Source organism: Haplochromis burtoni, unplaced genomic scaffold (assembly GCF_018398535.1).
Source record: "Haplochromis burtoni strain Fernald_Lab_line unplaced genomic scaffold, NCSU_Asbu1 Contig_226, whole genome shotgun sequence".
In the NCBI taxonomy this organism is placed as follows: domain Eukaryota; kingdom Metazoa; phylum Chordata; class Actinopteri; order Cichliformes; family Cichlidae; genus Haplochromis; species Haplochromis burtoni.
The window spans coordinates 907,652-927,710 of NW_024582587.1; the positions used below are offsets into that span (position 1 = coordinate 907,652).

General features: G+C 42.6%; 1 protein-coding gene across 2 annotated transcripts in view; it reads left to right on the forward strand.

The window, feature by feature from the left end:
* cdca2 (cell division cycle associated 2) overlaps positions 1-13,649 on the forward strand; it is a gene marked incomplete in the record, with an annotated part of 40,051 nt that extends 26,402 nt beyond the window's left edge. The window contains 8 exon segments of one of the 2 annotated variants that reach the window (XM_014338267.2): positions 143-465; positions 1,329-1,380; positions 1,487-1,561; positions 1,979-2,115; positions 2,263-2,325; positions 2,558-2,629; positions 7,629-7,794; positions 7,972-13,649. In XM_014338267.2, coding sequence (XP_014193753.1) covers positions 143-465; positions 1,329-1,380; positions 1,487-1,561; positions 1,979-2,115; positions 2,263-2,325; positions 2,558-2,629; positions 7,629-7,794; positions 7,972-8,852 — 1,769 coding nt within the window. 2 annotated transcript variants of the gene reach the window in all.
* Positions 13,650-20,059: the final 6,410 nt, after the last annotated feature.

A 20,059-nucleotide genomic window follows, 5' to 3' on the forward strand; every position in this document is an offset into this window, starting at 1 on the left:
TTTATTCACGTTTCAGATGATGTTTAGACAAAACAAGGCTAATCTATAATATCTCAAAGTCTCTCTTGGTGTTTATTACACAATGACTCCTGGAGAAGAGAAAGTACATTTTTGTGCATTGTATGGATTTTCTATCTTGCAGGAGAGGAAGAGTCCAACGGGACACCCACAACGATGACAAAGAAGAAGAAACGTGTGCGTTTTGGAGGTCCCCTCTCTCCTGAGTTTTTCGATAAGAACCTGCCTCCGAGCACCCCATTACAAAAGGGAGGCACACCGGCCCGACCACAAACTCCCGGTGGGAGCTTACAGCTTCGTTCAGTGCTGAAGACACCGCAGAGTGAATCCAAGACACCCAAATGTCGGCCCGACTTCAGCAGCCCGACTGCGTTTGGTGCTTCTCCTACACTCACAATGCCTTGCAAGTCCAGAATGCACTCTGAGGGAGACGAAGAGGAGGTAAAGGTAGATGAGATTAAACTGTGTTGCCAGTATGATGATTACACTTTACATGTAATAAAATCTTAGTTACAAAACATTAACATTTTCCAATGACATCAGCTACAAACAGGCTTTCCACAAGATAATTTGTTCGTCTGTTTGTAACCGCCCTGTTATCTATTATTGTTACATCCTGTGAGGACGTTGGAGTGTGTGGGCGTGGTGTTGTCCTCTCCTCCTCCTTCTTTCTTGTCCCTCCCCTTGTCTCTCTCTACCCCACCTGCTGCTCATCTGCCCTCGTTTACCACCAATTACCCTCCAGAGGTGATATAAGCTGGAGGAGAGCAATGTGAGTGAGTGAGTGAGTGACCCACCCACCCACCGTGCGTGGCTTGTTGCGAGTAACTCAACTGGGCAGTGGTTTTGCTTAAGTGACGGCGGCCTCCATTTCTTGGTTTGGCCTGCCTGGTTATTGCTAATAGCAGCGTTGCTGTCTTTTTCTGTTGAAGCCTTATAGTTGTTTTCTTAGTTGAAGCGGTCACCATCTCTTAGGGTTGGCCTGTCTGATTTATCATTAAAGCAGTGTTGCTGTCTCTTTCTTTTGTTACTGCTTATATGATTATTGGGTTAATTAATTATAATAGATTTATTTTGTGTTAAACACCTCTGCCTGGTGTCCTTTTCATTTCAACCCGGATCCAACTGTTACTGTCCCCCACCCTCTTCGCCTTGCTTTCATGTGGGGGCGTAACAATTATTGTCTGCTACCTGCTGCTGTTAGCTGTTGTCTGTTCTCTGCAAGGCTCAGGATATGACCCACGATCTGGTCTTGATTATAAATATTAGTCATCAGTAAATAATACTGCTTTTCTATTTTCTGGTCCTAGATTGTTTTCCCTTCGGTGGAGGAGATTGGCTCTGCTGTGGCGAGTGATACAGGTTGATTACAGTTTATTGACCCTGAGAGAGATGGCTTATTGTCTCCAGTGGAATGCAATTCAGCTCTGATACGATAACAGCTTTCTTTCATTTGTTTCATTTTCAGAATGGGCGTGGGATGCCCAGCCATTGAATTTAAACAGTGCCTTCTACGAGGAGTCTCTCTCTCAGCTTCTGACAGGTAAACAGCTGTCATAGCTTTTTTTCTTTTAATTGTCACTTAGCTTCCTGTCCTCATCGATCTACTTCTGTAACCTCTATTTCTCCAGCAAATCTGAGTACACCAGCGTAAAAGACTTGTTGTGTGGAGCTGAGTCACGTCAGGATTTTTATTTTGACATCATATTAAGAAATTAAGCCGCCTTCTGCCTCTCTAATTATAAAAGAAAGATTAAAACAATCAGAGAAGTCAGAATGAGAGGCATCCTTAAATCTCCTCCTGTTGGTTTAAAAGCTGCACAGTTCCTTTTGTCAGTTGGACTGTATTAATTTGTGTGAATCATTTTTCCACGCTAATCAGCTGAGTTGTTATAATCAGTTATTGCTATAATCTCAAACAGAAGTCTTTTCAGCTGTAATACTGTAGGTTTTCCCCCAGAGTCTGACACCAACCCCAGCACAACCTCCCAGATGGATGACCAGTCTGAGCCTGACTCCCTGCCAGAGAAGGAGAAGCAACCAGACGCTGGAGTTGGAGGTCCAACTGCAGCCCGATCCAGCAACAGAAGGAGAAAGGTCTGCCACATTTAAGATTTTTTTTTTCTTCTTCAAATTCTAGGATACATCTCTGTGAGCTCATGGGAATGTTAAACAAAATACTCTGCCAAAATAATTTATTACCATCCTCTAGAGAATTTTATTCTGTGCAATTTTCTCTTGCAGTCAGCACCAAAACAAGGACTTGGAAGCGAACCTCAAGCTTGCTCCAGCAGCCGAAAGAGGAAGGTATGCTGTTCCCATAAACTGCATGATTCACTTGTACAAATGTCCATTTAGAAGCAAAGATGGCCTTTTTTTTTTCCTTAATCATTTGGAGGTCATAACATGTTCCAATCTAATCTACTGTTTAATTCTGCTGGATGTGAGCTTAATCACATTTAAGGACTTGTACTATGTGTGTGTGTGAGTGTGAGAGTCTATATAATATATCCTGGGGTAAACTTTTCTGTTCCCCCAGCTGCCAGAAGAGAGTGAACCTGTGAAGAGGTCGGCACGGTCTGCTGCCAAGTTGGCCTCTGGGAAGATGAAGGTGAGTTGGATGAGTGTGCTTGTTTGATTTCTCCTTCCATCACTTCACTGAGGGCTTTGCAGAATTTTTACAAGCTGTCATGTAGATGATGGCTACACAATCTGACTATGACGTAAGGTCATAGTGAGTATGTATTAATATGGCCCATATAGAGCTGCAAATAGCACATCTGTGATATCATGTATAGTGGTAATGCTGATCCTTATTCATAAAGTTGTGCATGAGTGGAGAGTCAACACTGCTGTCACAGATAATTACACAAAGAAGTTTGATGAGACAAAGTGAGATTGTTTGTGCTTTATATCGTAGTGGTGAGGTGTATATTGTGGCACAGAACCAGAGGAGACTATGTTACCGTTTGATCTGACTATGCAAATTTCCACACCGTGAAGGTACTTTAACTCATTCACTGCCATTGACGTCTATAGCCGTCAATTGCAGTGAATGAGTCAATGGGTTTAACTCATTCACTGCCAATGGCTGGCAGTGAATGAGTTAATAATGGGTTCTACAAGGACCTGTTATAGCATATTGTTAGGTTTGGATTTTAAAGCTGGCTGCAAAGCAACTTACACGGGGTGAAATGTTTCTGCTGATTAATAGAAGTGGAATACCATGAAACCATATGGATCCATTTATGTAGTATTCGGCTACACACAGTGAAGGGTTTTGCTTATGCAGCCCACACGGACATACATGTACAGTGTATACTGGTGGGAATGACACTCCATAGGTCAAATCTGGATTGGTTGAAAGGTTTGCACGAACAACACTTTTTATGTTATGCCATCCTCCAGTTACCTCGGGAGTGGGATGTTAGAATTCCAAGTTGGTGTGTACCAATAGGAAAAGCATGAAAAAAAGGATTTGTTTTGCTTTGGCAAAGCAGAGGAATTCATCTATATCAAGCAATACAGCATAATACTTAATGTAAGAACAACGCTGAGGACATTCATGGATAGACTCTTATCCATGAATCCAAGATACTGCCGCCCTTTTGGATCGTTAACTCTGGGTTTTTGGGATTGTTCCGACTTCCAGATCAGGACATTCAAATTGGGGCAGCGTTCCAGATGAAAATTCTGTCTAGGACCTTTGTGTGAGATGTCATCCTAATCCTGTATTGTTAGCATCGGTAAACTGATAAGCTTTTATCACTTTTTCTGCATCCGGGTTCCTTAACTGTTACATTAAGATTAATGTTATTGGGTTTATATTCTTATTTCACTATTGTACTGAGAACCTACTGAACCATGACCTCGCATCTGAGATAGGGCTGGGTGATATATCGATATATTTTTATACGAGATAAGATGTGACAATATCCTTAATATCGATATAGTATATGTTACGTTATAATTATACTTGTGGAGCCGCAAGTTTGCCTCTCTTTTGTCCACTTTTGTCTCTACGCAACATTACTCCGCCTCGCCTCTCTCCTTCACTGAACACAACTCCTCCTACCCCATCGCTTCACCTGCAGGCAGCGACAATATGGACACGGCAAATCTCTGTTAACGAGTTACTGCGCATCGCCCCGTGCGTGAGGTTGGACGGTGTTAACGAGCTAACCAAGCTAATGACCTAACCACTCTGGGCTGCACGGCCTAAAATCCTTTCATTTTCTCAAAAGTTGACAGCGCGCCTTATGCATGAATTTTGGTTGTGCTTGATGACCGCGAACCGATTTTAGTACGACTTTGGTAAGCTACGGAGCTGCACCGCTTGATGGATTGTCGGAGCATTACGGCTACCGAGGAGCCTCGCGGAGTGATATGTACTTTGCTTCAACATAATATTGCAGTATTGTGTGTATAAGGACTATAAATGGCACCTGTTAAGAGACGTGGTTACGAAGAGGATTTTAAACTCCAGGCTGTCAGTCACACAGTAGAAGTTGGGAACAGAGCAGCTGTGAAATCTGTCTCTTTGTTATTATGCTCAGCGTCTTTGTTTACATTTTGACTGCACAATTGTGAGCTTTTTGTTATGCACAAAAACAACCTTGTTTTCTTTTATTTATGGAGCATTATTATTTAATAAATGCTCATAATTTATTTTTGAGTAAATCTTATGTACATCTATGCTCTATGTTAATAAAAGTGCCTGTGTGACATCTGGGACACAGCTTTGACTAAGAACTCTCTTTTTGTTCTTACTTTATGGCTTTAAAAAAAAAATCGAGATATATATCTTATATCGCCGTCCAGGTAAAAAATATTGAGATATGAATTTTGGGTCATATCGCCCAGCCCTAATCTGAGATATGTATCAAGCGTGACTTTTGTGTACTGTTGGGGATAGACCAGATGAATAGACAGATCACAACCTTTTTAGTCTTTCAATCATAGAAACATTTGGAGATGATCTGTGTTTTTGTTGTCAAGAGATCCTGTTTTAAAACAAACAAAAAAACAACACAATAGTTGATCCATCCAGTTTTTAATCCACTCAACTGTAAAACGATGGTGAGTGTACTGTCGTCACCCTGCCGGGCGGGCGGGCAGCATAGACACGCAAATTTGTTAATGCGATAACTTAAGAATGAGGCAACATAGAAGTTTCACATTTGGGACAGGTTTGATTCCTGGTAACCTCAAGGTTAGAGCTTTCTGAAAATCATGTGAATGCGATAACTGAAATGAGGCAACATACAATTTTGAAATTGGTACTATTGACTAGTTTCACACTTAGCTCATCTACTAGGAGGCTGAGGGGTAACACTGCCAGCCACCAGTAATTTCTGGCATGTCTGTACACAGCAGACCCAAACTAATTTCCACGATTATTAAATACCTACCTCATTAAACAGCTCACAAATATATACATCACTACCTTTTTCTTTTCTTTTTTTTAATTCAAGGAAATGTGATGGTATTTACAACATCCATGTATTCACAGTGAGTAGGGTAGGAAGTCACAATAGGGCAGAAGGAAAAGGAAACGAAGCACAGAATAAGATAAAACATTGACAAAACCACTGTAATCATGTGTTTGCCGACTGGGCACGTACTGCAGTTGACTATGTGGAAGCATTTGTGTGACAGTGATTTATTTTTAAACATGCTCTTACTAGACTTTTTCCCCCAACACACTATGATCACTTAACATCCACATGATCACCTAACATCCACATGTCACTTTTCTATTTTCTTTTCCCTATTCTTCCCATTTTCAGTACTTTAGTTGAATGTGCATTACATTTTCATGTGTCAACACTTGACTAGTGCAAAGCATAAAAAAGGTAGGATAAGTGAAATGGGTTTAGCCCAGGGCAGGTCAAGCACACAGGGTCCTGATAGCTGTCTAGACTGAAGCTCACATTACTGCAGTCCACTTACTGAGTGTGCAGTGCCCAGCTCATGTCCACGGGATCCATCATTTCCACACTTCCTGTTCATCGTCTGTGTAACGGGTCTAGTATTCTGGCAGCATCGTGTCAGATCGGATGCTTGAAGTAAAATATCTGTTTGGTTTAAACCAGCCGGTGGAACTAAAATGAGGACAGATTAAGCAACTCAATGTCTTCTTTCTCACCTCGCTTGTTTTCACAAACATATCCCAAAGAAAGTTGGCAAACAAGCCGTCATGTTGTTTTCAGTTTGAAAGCCCACGTGAGGCGTTCGCCCAGTCAGATGCAGCCCAGTGTTTACACGGTTATGAGAGAGAGAGAGAGAGCTGCTGTCGAACACTGAATGGCTGCAAAGTGTCCAGTCCTGGGAAGCAGGGAAAACCCTCACAGGCAAAATAAAAAATTTCCCCCTTAGACACAAACTGTATCCGTACTTTAGGTTTGTTTTTGTTTTTTTTCTTCATAGATTAATGCTCCCAGTCAGGACTGTATTTAAAGCTCTGTGTTCAGATCTGTCAAACAACTTCTTCAGTTACACTCTCAGGCTGTGCGATATGATGAAATATATCGGATGACAGAATTAGAACATCTATCGTTTCATATTATACGCTATAATTTGTCTCGTGGTGTCGCAAAATACAGTTTATTGTTTTCATTGTTTGGATGGTCACCATGTGGATGCAGCCACAAAGAATACCAGCATGGCCAGTGAAGATGATACAGAACCAGTTAGCACCAAACAGAGGGACCTGGTTGGTTATGAAAGGTCTGACAAGGACCAGAAAAATGTATCATGCAAATTATGCTCAAACCGGTCCCCACCACAGACTCAAACACACACAAACCTCGTCTACCACCTACGCAAGAATCACGTGAAAGAGTATGGAGAGAGTTTACGGATGAGAAGCAAAAAAGAGCCGTCAGGTGCTCAAAATAAACCTTAGACTCAACTGTTAGAACAGGCTTTTCTCCGCAGCACGCCGTGTAATGAATACAAAGAAAAGGGCAGCTGTTATAACTTGTATCTAAAAATATATAGCTTCATGCATTGGTCAAAACACTCGACTCCAGGTACACGACGCCCAGCTGAAAACACTTCACACAAGTTTAGTTGCCTGAGATTCACAGAATTTACACACATTGCACTTTTTTGTGATATATATTGTTATCGGGATGTGAGATTTTGGTCATATCGCGCAGCCCTATTACACTCCATGAAATGCAGACAGCTGATGAAAATGAAAGTGCTGTCTGACTACAAGACACACTGATGAGCACAAAGTGTCACCGAAGCAGAATCCTAAGAATCGGAGGATGAAGCAGATTATTACTCCTGCAGGGATTCAGTTTTCCATCTTATAGGTTTTATATCCATAACACACATTCGCCCAAGAGCACGAGTGAACATTCTCCAGCAGTTTTTTCTTTAACTTTGAGCTAATTGATAAAATATTTTCAGCTTTTTTCAATTTTATGTTTGTGTTTATAAAATATGTTTGTGCATTAGATAATCATTGTATTATTAATGAAATGTGCAAGATCGAAACACTCTGCATACCATATCAGAGGTGGATACTTGCCAGCTTTAACGCTTCTGCAGGCTTGTCAATGCAGAATTTTCTAACACTGCAGTTTGTTGGTCCCCAGATGACCTCCAGCACAACGCGTCGATGGAACAAGGACGTAGACCGCTCGCTGTACGGCTCGCGTGAATATGCCTCAAAGAACCCCGCCCTGAGTCCCATCACCGAGAGGCTGTCCTTCATCAGTCAGTCTCCAACAGCACAGGAGACTCCTTCAATCAGCTGTATGGGTAAAAAGAAAAAAAAGTTGCCAGTGTGTGATTTAGCCTGTGGTTGGAGACGGTATCAATGTCTGGATGTCAAACTTTATTTTAGTCCCTAAAAAATGAGAACCTTTGGATTCAGGGGAAACCAGCAGAAACATTTTTTTCCTGAGATTTTTCTTTTGTCCTCATTTTTCTTCACAGCTCCAGATCAGGAAACCCAGCTGAATCCTGAGGTAACTAATGAAACTCAAGTGATACACGACCTCGCTGTGACAAATGCCTCAGAAACCACTGTAGAAGATTCTGTCACATGCTTGAGTGAAAAAAGTGCCGCCGGGCAGGACAGCAGGCTGTTGGGGGTGAGGGCCAGAGGAAGACGACTGAAGAAAAGGAAGGTCAGTGTCGCTGACAGTGACCTGACCAGAGGAGAGACAGAGCAGCAGCTCTATGAAGAGCAAACCACTACAAGCCTTGAGCTATCAACGAGAACCCCTTCTGTACATGAAGAGAGACAAGAAGACACTGTGGAACTTTGTGCCCAGACCTCTGCAGATACACCCTGCACAGAGTCAGAATATCACGTGAGTGCACATGTACCTACTTCAGACTGCCTGAACAGCACAGAGCCAGCACACGGGAAAGCCAAGCATGGCAGGAGGAGCTCTGTAAGCAGCTCAGTGACAGCGGAGCAGGAGAACTATGTAAAGAAGCACCAAACCAGCTGTGAAGAGGAGGAGGAAAGACAGGGAGACCGAGCAGCAAGCTCACAGGAAAACATCCAGTCAAGCTCTGATAGCCAGGAAGAGGGGGAAACGGCTCATGTGGACCTTGCTCCCTGGCAAGCTGACTTTAATTTTGAGGATGTGTTTAAACCAGTTTGCACTAGAGGGCAGCGCTCAGTGCGGCGCAGCCTGAGAAACCAGAGCAACGCTGAGAACAGCAGCAGTGCAGGGCTCACCTGGCTGCCTCGTACCTCTCCCGAGTCCAGCAAAGAGACCCGCAGGAGGACCCGGGGCCGTCGGCTCAGTGCTGCTCTGCCCAGCCAACCGTCACTCCCTGAGGAGGCAGGAGATGCCTCCTGAGATCATTTACCTAACTTAATGAACTGAGACAACTAAAACATTGATTTTTTTTTTTTCTTTCTTTTGTTTCTTTCTCTGTGAATTATTAGAGATGACCAGCAATTTGTGAGTGGTTTCCCTCCAGTAACTAAGCTAGTCAATATGCTGAGAGCTCAATCATCTCTGCTGACCACCTAATCAATATCGTGGCACTCGGCTGGTAATCACAGTGCATCTTCAGTCTGCCTCTACAAAGTCACTGGATCAGGAAATGAAGTCAATATCTGCTCCTGAGGCTGGATGAAGATTGCTGTGTCGCATTCACCAAATGTGTCAGCCAAAGGCAGGCGGGCTTTACACAGAGAACTTAAATGAATGTGCTCAAGTAATTCTGCTTAATTGTGATTGGTGGTGGTTGTTGTTGTTGTTTGTTTTTTAATAATCTAAACAGTTGTGGTTATTGAAAAGCAGATGCTTGTAAGGTACAGTTTGAACCTTACAAGCATCTGCTTCTAACTAAATATATTGCCTCCATGTAAAGATGGCACATTAGAACAAACTGTGTTCATTTAAAAGGATGCTTTAGATTCATTTAGAGCAAATTAATCCAGATAATAAAGCAGCCGCTTGTCTCCACAAACGTGACGTTCCAGCTGTGTGTGGTCACTCGAGTTCAAGTGCAGCAGCTTTCCCTTTAGCATAAACCGTCCTGTTCTGTATTTTAAACATGACCAAATGCCTGAAAGTAAATTGACCTCTAACCTCCACCCAAGTTCCAGCGGTTATTGATTTTTAAAATCTGTTGCTCAGTACCGGCTCCATCCATCTGTCACAGAGGGCAGTAACAAATTGAGTTTCAGATTCAGTTCACATAGGAAAATTGGCTCGCAGAATGATGCATGACTGTAATCTATCCATCACTGAGTAATTGACTGCCTCCTTTTACATCGAGTCAGTCACTTGGCTGAAGGACGACAGAGGTTTTTGGCCCCACTAGTGATCTGCCAAGGCCTTTTTCTGCTCTCTATTCCCACCGGAAGACAGATGGACAAAATCATAAACCCACTAATGTGATGTTGTGTGGCTGCAGTGGGGCCACACTGCCATCTGGTGGCACTCTTGCAGAATTGCTGCTTATTGATGTGCCGCTCCTGGGAGGGTGCGTCAGGAAATGATGCTACTGTCAAGAGTGGGAATAATATAAATGTGTGGAAGTTCAACTTTATGGATGGCTGCTACTGCTTGGAGAGAGAACAAACACACAGACTAGGCTCGTGTGTGTGTGTGTGCGTTTTTCTGCTCGACTGTGACACTGTGTGTTTGTCTGCTCTTGTCTCTTTTAAAACTTGTATCATCTTTGTAAATGTGCAGTTTATAGAGTTGAAGCCAAACTGCTGCACCTCTATAATATGAGTGGGTGTTGGGTGTGTTGTCTGTGAGAGAGAGCCCGGGAGTGTGTGTGTACGTGAAGGGTGTGAAGCCCCTGTCCCTGGCAGACGGGCATACTGAAGGCGGCTTAACACAAGAACAATGGGGTCCTTTGACCAAAACGACACCCCCAAGACATGTGGCCTCCTGTCACCGTGGCAACCCCCCATGGGACAGAGCAGGATGACAGCTGGAGAGGAGGACTTACAAAAATGGAGTCCATTTCTTTCCACTGAAGCTCTCCCAGCTCTATATCTTTTCCCCTCTTCCCCCGGGCCTCCTCTACACTTTGGCCCTGGTCAATGCAGGATACATCTCATTTTACAGCTCCGTGTGATTGACCTTACAGGCTTCACTTGCCACCTACAAATCCTCCAGAGGGAAAAATAAATAAATTAAGAATCAGCGCCAACAATAAATCAGCTCTTTATTGGCTCTCATTACTGTCCGTAATAAGAGCGCATTGAGCGTCGCAGACAAATACGCGGCTGAGCCACAAGATTTCACACTCGCTCTGCTCTTGATTTTACGCCTCATTTTAAAACGGATGATCACTTTCTGTACGAGCACAAAGAGACATAATCAGTTATTTGTACTTCCAGATTTAGAGACCTTGGTCTTTCAATTAGTTAATTAGTAACTGAATGGTATTAAGTTGTCCCGCTGCCTGTGGCCTTTCTGCGCTCTGTACTGCGAGCCTTCTATTATTGATGTTCAGAGGCACGATCTGTAAGCCATACACAGCTCTCCTATGGAGCTGAAGACAGCAGGAGGAGGGCGACAAAACAAAAGGCAGGACAACAGCAAGAGACCCTCGAGCTACTCTGTTTGGTTTGCTGTCCCAGTGTGTCTGCATGCTGCGACTGGCTCAAACCTGTTTAAGAAAGCTGCCTCTACACACAGACGAGAGGGCGTAGTATAGATTCTTCATGCCTAATCTAGGAATCCAATACTGGGAACATACTAGGACATCGTAATCGGTCATTTAGTGCGGCTACTTTAAAGCAGCCTTGGATTAAAGTTGGGCTCAGAAATTTTAACAGTGGAGCTTTCAATTTAATTTCCCTTTTAGTCTTAAGACTAGGGTTAATCCATGTGTGGGAACGTGTCTGCACAATTACAGCTGTGACTAACAATTGGGTAATCTGTCTCATCCCCCCCAAAAGTGTCCATAATCATAAAGAGAGCGTTTACTTTTTTCATAATTCCTGTTTCCATAATGGTTGATCCAACGTTATGGACAGCTATTTTTAATGCAAATATACATTTGTAGTGTTCATATTTACAGAAAGCAGGGAAAGAAACATTAAAACTATTTTTCCATTAAGATGCCAAATGCATTTCTTTATTTTCATTCCTGAACAGAAACATTAGTTGTTGAATGTTATGCTTGATTCATTTCTGACTTCTAAGAGAAGTCCATAGTGTTTTTTTTCTGGTATAAAAAATGTGATTTAAGTCATTTTTAGTTTTAATGTTTTTGACAGATTTCTCAAATAGTTTTGTTTTCTTGTTTTTATGACAAGTGGTCTAATAAATCAGTTAGGCACATATATACACATGCATATAGTGCTTTTCTACTCTAATCTGGTTAGAAACACAGCTAAGCTGCAAGAGTTGCTAATCCTTAATCTTTCTCAAATTGGAGAAGCTCGCAACTTCCTGCAGTCTACTCTGGCTGCCCAGCCAAGCTGGCCACAGCCTCGGGCAGAGAGGTAGTAACCAATGCGTAATAGCCAATATAAATGGGGTGCAGGTGTGCATTTTAGTACCGGTTAAGTTAATTAAAAAGAATCTTTGCACATGTGAATGCTTGGGGGAAAAAAACGCTCAAATCTACAAACAACATCAGCAATGTTATCTGTGTCGTTCTAACTGTTTGTAGTCGAGTCTGATGTCTTTATTTTCTTCCAGAAGCCTGCTGTGTGTTAGGGGTGTGATGGGGAATACCCAATTAGACAGCAAACGTGGGTGCCCGTGTCATTGTTTCCAAACATGTGTTTCTATTCATTCACACTAAAATGCAGTAAATTCTCCTGTAGTGCTTCTCACACACTGGAGTTGTCTGGATGTTAGGCATGAATGTAGGAAAGATCTGAGTTCTAAAAGAAATATGCACGGCCCTGTGGAGGTCTTTCACATAGATGAGAGACGGGGAGAGCACCCCAGCAGTCAGGTCACTCACATGCATGACAGCCCACTAAGTTTGTCTAAAGGCACCTGAACAACTCGGACCATGAGAAAGCTCTATTGGAACAGATGTGAGTGGTAATGCACGTGTAAGCAAAGCTGTGTAACTAGTTAAAGATTCAAAACTACACGCAATGAAACGGCGAGCAAGGGAAGAGTACCAAAGCAGCATTAGAGAGGTTGCCGTTGTGCCAGGAGAAATTAAAGGAGAGGAAGTAAACGATGCGTCCAGCATTATGTGTGTTGACGAAACAGAGCTCTGCCGTCGCATACCTGCGCAAATCCTGACTGTGTCTGAACTCGATTTATTCTCGAGTGCTACAAACGAGAAAAACCCCGGGTGTTCAGATGAAGAACAGAGGCGCTCACTCGAATGTTAATTCTTCAAACGCGCTTTAAAAAAAATCTAACAGGCTCCATTTGATTGATGTTTGATGATCTTTGTGTTGTAATCAGAAAGATTTCATCATCTTGTAGGGAAGATGATTAAGTTCATTTTTCACCTCAAAATTCTACACACAATACCTCATGATGACAAGGTGAAAAGTTCTTGTAAGTTTATTAAACAAAACTACAATATTTCCATTGATCATCTATCAGATGCTTCTGCTATTTAAATGAAGTCCACCTGTGGTAAATTCAGTTGACTGGATGTGAGCCCAATAAGCACACAACTGTCTACATAAGGGCCCATCGTTAACGGTGCATGTCAGAGCACAAACCAAGCTGTGAAGTCCAAGGAACTGTCTGTAGACCTATGAGACAGGATTGTATCAAGGCACGGATTTGAGGAAGGGTACAGGAAAAGTTTCTGCATAATTGAGGGTCCCAGTGAGCACAGTGGTCTCCATCATCTGCAAATAGAAGAGGTTTGAAGCCACCAGGACTCTTCTTAAAGTCTCTAGACTCTTCTGAGCTAACGGGGTAGAGTGGGCTTAATCGAGATGCTTGGCCTGAATGCCAAGCGTCGGATCTGCGGGAAACGAGGCATCGCTCATCTCCTGGCCTGCTACAATGAAGCATGGTGGGATGCAGGGACTGAGAGACTAGTCAGGGTCAAGGGAAAGATGAATGCAGCAGAGACATCCTTAATGATAACCTGCCCTAGAGCACTATGGACCCCTTACTTGAACAGGAACCTGAACATCTCTGGAAAGTTCCATGGGTTCCACAACTCACGACAACACTTACATCATTAGTTCTTTCTTCTTTTTTTTTATACTGTAGTTATGTTTGAAGTGTTTTTAGGTAAGGAAAATTATACCTAATAAATTAAATTATACCTTAAATTATAAAATGTTATAAAGCACTATCCAAAGACATGTGTTTAGCAGACTGTGTTTTTCAACAGGTGTTTTGAAATATAATCATTTAAAAAACAGGAAAACAGTTTTCCAGGGAGAATTTCACACATGCTGTAACACACAGTGGCAGACGCTTGGAAACCTTAAAATAACTAGTGTACAAATTGCCTGCTCAGGTGTGTTACTCCTTAACAGAGCACTTTCAAGACCATTTCTTTTTTTGTTTGTTTTTTTGGCTTGCTAACATCCACACTCACACTTTGGCAGTGTCCAGCATTTTACAACAAAATGTAAGTCATAGTACAAGGATAGGTGTGTATAGCTATTTGCACTTAGCCCCCTCTGTGTACTAATCTACTCACTAAAGCCCTTCTCAGTGCAGGAGGCGACCCAGATCAAGATCTGCTGTGGCTGGCTCCTCTGTGAGAAATGGGCATGGCTGACACATGTCAGCCGTGATAAATGAGCAGGTGTTTAGGTCAGTGTTAAGTAAATGGAGTCATTATTGATGACCTCAGAGCCCCCCTGTGTGTTGCCAGTATCAGTGATGACTTCCAGGCGCCACGCTGCAGTACAAGGGGACACTGTTGTGATTCTGGGGGTCAGGTGAGGATTCGCTGCCTCGGGGAACACACTGCACTGTCTACCACAGTAGCCTGGACCGATGACCTCAAAGAAGGAAGCTCACCAGAACTGGAGCACTCGGGCGGCCTCTGTGCAGACTGTTTGTGACTTGAACCTGCGATGGTTGTCTCAAAACTTACTTTCTTCTTCTGTTGTCCCGTGGGAGCAGGCAACCGGGTTTGTGTCACCACTCAGTGGAGCTCCAGTGCCACAAGTCACTGATCTGTCATAGTGTTACATGAAGTGCATGAAACACATACATGGTATTATCAGCAGGCAGCTGCCCTCAAAGAGACAATCTGGAGATGACTGTATGTCAATAAAACCCAATTTTCATCACCTTACTCAACTTCAAACCCATTAAAAATCTATTAACTATGGTTAAAATCCAGGTCTGTGCAGGAAACCAACCTTTTTTAAGTCAGTAAATATGTATAATGTACAATCATTCCACCCTGGAAAAAGACAAGTTCAGAGAAATCATTTTAAAAAATGACCATGAAACTTAAGCCCATGATGAGTGGATGGACAATTTTGACCACAACTGTATATCAGCACCTTCTATGCTGCCAAATAGCAACAACCATAACCGTCCTTTTTTGAGTCGTGATAAAGGCTTTTTCATGTTTTCATGGATTATTTTTAGTGGGTTGCTGGTGCTGCAGCAATCCACATTCACTTCCATCTTGACCAATAACTGCACATATCTACACTGAAGTAGAAGCTTAAAAAAAGATGCACAAAATGACGTTGTAGGAGGTTTGGTCCCTAGTTCCTGCAGTGAAGACGCACAGAAATACAATGTTTTCCATCAAAAGTTACAAGAACTTCAGAAGTTCCATATCCACTAATTAGCACGGACACCTTCATTTAGTGATGCCACATGATGAAAAAGTAGTGACATTAAAAAAATGTTTGATTAATTCTAAGCTGTCCAACCCAAATTTCATGGCCATCTATCCTCAAGTTATTGAAATATTCCACTGTCAGCACAAGTTGAAACATGAGAGGATCGAAGGCAGTCTAATTTGCAATAAATTGTAATAAGACTAAATTAAAAGAAATGTGACAGTGGATTGACTGGTCCAGACTAATAAAATTTAATCGTTGTCATCGACAGGGCCTTGATGCTAGCATAACAGTATCATAGACTCCATGTAGCCATCATGACATAAGCCACTGCTATGAAAAGTCCCATTGTGATGTTTCAGTATCTGCCGATGCAATCATGGACTAAATGTTGGGTCTAGCTACTTACCATTCACACCAATATGCTTCTATGCAATCTGACTTCTTCTTTTTTTTTTTTTTTAAATCAGACGAGTCGCCCCCTGCTGGCCATCAATAAGAATATACACTGGAAGAGTCCAGTTTTGCAGTCTGCGTGCAACAATCTATAACGAAGCCAAGAACCTTCGAACTCCGAAAAGCCACTTGAAACGCATCCCACATTAAGTATCCCGAAAACCTGTTCAACACGAGTTTGCACGCTGCTCTGTCGCTGCCGATACTGCGGGCAGGAAACGTGTATGTGGAAAACCTGGATGGATGAGACACGATATTATCATCACTCTCCACTGCTGTCTCTCTCCATATGAAAAACACAGCAAGCCCTCTGTCACTGTCACCTGCGTGAGATACCGCCATCCAGAAGGACTCAGAGTATTTATCAGCTCCGGCACGATGAGTATAAGCACGCCACGTTATTATACGTCTCTCAGGATAATCTGTGACTTTCATTTACATCGATATGATTACATAACACGCTCCATCTGTTGCTTGTTGCTAGCACAGGGGGGAGACAAACATGCATAGCTTTACACAGAGAGGAATCTAATTATTCAATTAGGGACTGTATTGAATGACTAACTGATTCACTGCAGTTTACATAATGACAACACAGATCACTACTGCCTCTGTAATGCAATTTAGTACTACTGTGGAGGGCTCATCATTCATGGGAATGTAGTCTTCTTCTTCTTCTTCTTCTTCTTTTTCCTAGCTTCCATTACCGTGCAGTAATCTGAGAGTGGCAATATATACTGCATTGATTAAATCAAGAAATCACACATCGTTAGCGTTCACTCGCCCATTAACCAACGTATGCCTTTTGACATAAATCTCAGCCCTGGCTCTTAATGAAATTGATTGAAAAGGCTCTTCATGTTCCGGTGTGAGAAAAAGCTTGTTGTGCAAGTAAACGATCAAAAAAGAAGGAAAAAGTGGGGGCGGCGTGGAGGTGGGGGGGAAGTAGACAAAGCCTGCTGAGCTCCTGAGGTTAGGACACCCCCCACCCACCAGGCCCACAGGAATGCATGTGCGTGTGAGAGTCCTGGAGGCTGTATTGTTGTCTGTGGTGCATCTTGCTCTGCAAACACTGTGGCTCCGACTTGGGAAGGAGCCTATAATGTGGGAGGTCTGGATACCAAACGGCCAAACATGGCATCATGTGATATCATTTCTTTTTGTTGTGTGCAAGCGGAGAAACCCTCTGTGGTGCAGTTATTTAGTTACAAATGAACTTCTCTCCTAGGAAGAAATGGCTTTGATGCTGTCATAAAAACCTCTCGAACAAACAGACACTAAGGCTGGACCGGCGCTATCACCCGTCTTTTAATTGTCTTTGTTCCGATCTTCACCGTTTCCACTTTTATTGCCTTTTGATTGCATTTACACAGATTTCTATTTGCTTTGCTGTCGAGACCTGTGTGCCGTGTTGGGGTTTTTCTGTTTGCCAAAGTCTGAGAATTAGGCTGCCGTACTGCCATCCAGAGCATTAGGGTATAATAAAGCAACACAATGGCTCATGTTACCAGAGATGTAATCAGGATGGAAAATAAAAACTTTTTTTAAAAAAAAAACAATAACACTGGGGTTGAATAGAAGTCAAAAAATACAAAATGGAATAAGCTTGAAAACCCTGAAATGGAAAATGAGCAAAGCCATTTAGAAGAGAAGTTTTGACACTTGCAGAAATATTGTTATGTTTCCAAAACATTACATTTATCTCATGTGTTCAGGATGAAGCCGCAGCATGTCGTAGATGGTTACATGCTTGAATATTTCCAGGATTCTCAGAGGCTTTCTTTTACTTTTAGATTCTGTTTTGTTTTTGCAAAAGCAACACATAGTCTTTTAAATAGTGAGCTGTTTTTTGATTGGTTAAGGCACTGGTAGCTGTTTGCCTCTGTTTTCAGTCAGCATCATATAAACAACACACACATCAGTGTTCCCAAGTGAACAGTGTGTTTCCCGAAATGTTGAAATGGCCCATTAACAAACCAGAGTCTTTAGGCCTAGATGATCTCCGATAATAAGTAAGTCTGCTCTTAGTCCATTTATTTTTATTTTTCAAAAGCTGTATGTAAAAGATGGACAGGGCTTTGGGGTCTAAGTGTTTTAAACTGCAGTCTTACTAATGGCCAGCAGGGAGGGTGACTCCTCTTGTTGCAAAAGCAGTCAGAATGTACTGTACATGCAATAAACACTTGAGTTGAACTGTTGGTCTCAGTTGCTTGGTTCAGGTCTTACTATTAAGCTGTGGTTATTTTGGTATCTGCAATCCCAACTTGGAATAAAACGAACACTAAAGGTTTGCCATTCTTGTGGCCGGGCTCCTTGTTGATTGAAAAGTTGCTCCTGCGTGAGATGTGTTGGTGGTCTGTCACAGCAAACCAGACATTCATCTTTTATATACAGTCTATGCTTCTGTTGTTGACCCTGGTTCTACTTCAACCCACGCACATTTTTAGCCTGCATAAGATGCTTTCCAACATACAAGACCAAACACAAACAATCCTGCCGTTATAACTTTATCTGATATATTTGCTAGATGACAGAAAAAGGAATTTCACGTAACAGCCTCTCGAGATTTATCTACAATATTTAAATAGACTTCCTTTTTGCATTTGGAATATCCTGCAAAGCAATTTTTAGCACATAAAAAAAGTTTATCTTGTCTTCTGATGAACCACAAACTAACCCAGATTACATTTTTATTCCACTGAGTGTGAGATATTTGAAAGTTTGACTCTGTTTTTGAGACTGTGCTGGTTTTAATAATCACATTTTGTCACTTGCTTGTCAGTTGTCTCGCTTGAGATTCTTTATGACACACCTTGATGAAGTCAGCACTGTCTCCCCTGTCTGAAAAACAGCTTCAAGAAAAGTTTTGACTTTGGCTTTTGACTCCTGCCTCTAAAAGTAAGAAACTGCTACCGTGACTGGATCCTCCTCTGCTCTATTTAACAGTGGTAAAGTGAGAGCTATTTGTGCATGTTAATGGCCTTGTCAGAAGCCCGTTCCTCACATCTACATGCACTTAAAACGACAGTTAACCACAGCAGAACAATTGATTTGTCAAACAGCGTGGTCCTCTACATTTTCCTCCCTGTCTCTCTGCTGCTTATGTCTGACATACAAGTGTACTTTTCGGCACTCTCGGGCACTTCTGAGTTTGAGTGAAGGAGATGGGGTTTGTGGGAGATTTCAGACAGCAAGAGTTGGAGTTAGGGGAGTTGGGGGGTGGGTGTCTGGCTTAACTTTGAGCTCAGCGCTCACAAGCTGTACTTCACCTTCCAGCTGCTCTCCGAGCCTTTGGATTCAAGGGAGAAAGCAGGGGAAAAGGGGGAGGGCGGGAGGAAAGAGGAGGGGTTTTGGGCTGGGTGGGGATGTTGGTGGGGGTTAGTTGGACGGGTGGGGGCACGCTCTTGGGCGTACAGGCCCTGGAAATTTCCGTTGTATGTTTCACTTCTTTTCAGGATGGGAGGGGTTTGGAATTGGACTTTGGGTGGGGGGGTGAAATGGTTGCATTGGGGTCTGGGGACCTGGCAACCAGCCAGCCACAGCAGGAAGCTTTTGCTAGTTTCACACAGACAAAAATAAAAAAAAGTGGTCCTGGACACTGGCCGGCTATCTGAGCACAGCGCTTCAGTCATCACCCGAAAAACAGGAACTCATAAATGCAGCCTGCTCGGATGGTGCACAGGCTGACTGCTGCTTAACACCACAATCCACATTCAAATTTTTTATTATATACAGTAAAAGGCACGAGCACAGGGACGAGAGAAGAGTGAGCAACTAACTCAAGCCATCGTTTGATAATGTCCAGGTTTGTTGGTTTCATTCATTTGCCTTAAACACACCTGACTTTTCCATGACTTTTAAATACTTATACATCAAGAGGCCTTGATTAGTTGGAAAAAATGTAATTCAAGCTGGACTCGATATGTAAACATCCTTATTTACCCAAACTAAACAGGCTTTTAATCAGAGAAACTATTTTAATTGGATTTCTCCATAATGGTTCTGACATGTAACTGCAAGAGTATTTCAAATAAAGAAAAAAAATACTCACAGGCTGCGTGGACGACACACAGTTCAAAATCTGATAACAAAAACAGCAGCAGCAATAAAACAAGCGCTGTAGCTGTACCACGAGGTTTTTTTTATAACCACGGGGATGCCGTCGGTTTATTTGGCTTGGCAAATGTCCAGCTTTTAAACCAGAGGCAGGAAGAAGTGAAGCAGAGCAAAGAGCCAGCAGGCCCGACAGCAGGCATTCAGAGCAGAAGGTGCTGCTGTGCATCAGGTGGAGGAGATGTGCACGTTTCTCTGTGTGTGTATGTGTGTGAGAGAGAGAGAGGACAGGGAAGGGGAGGGTTGCAGGGGGCAGGTGGACAC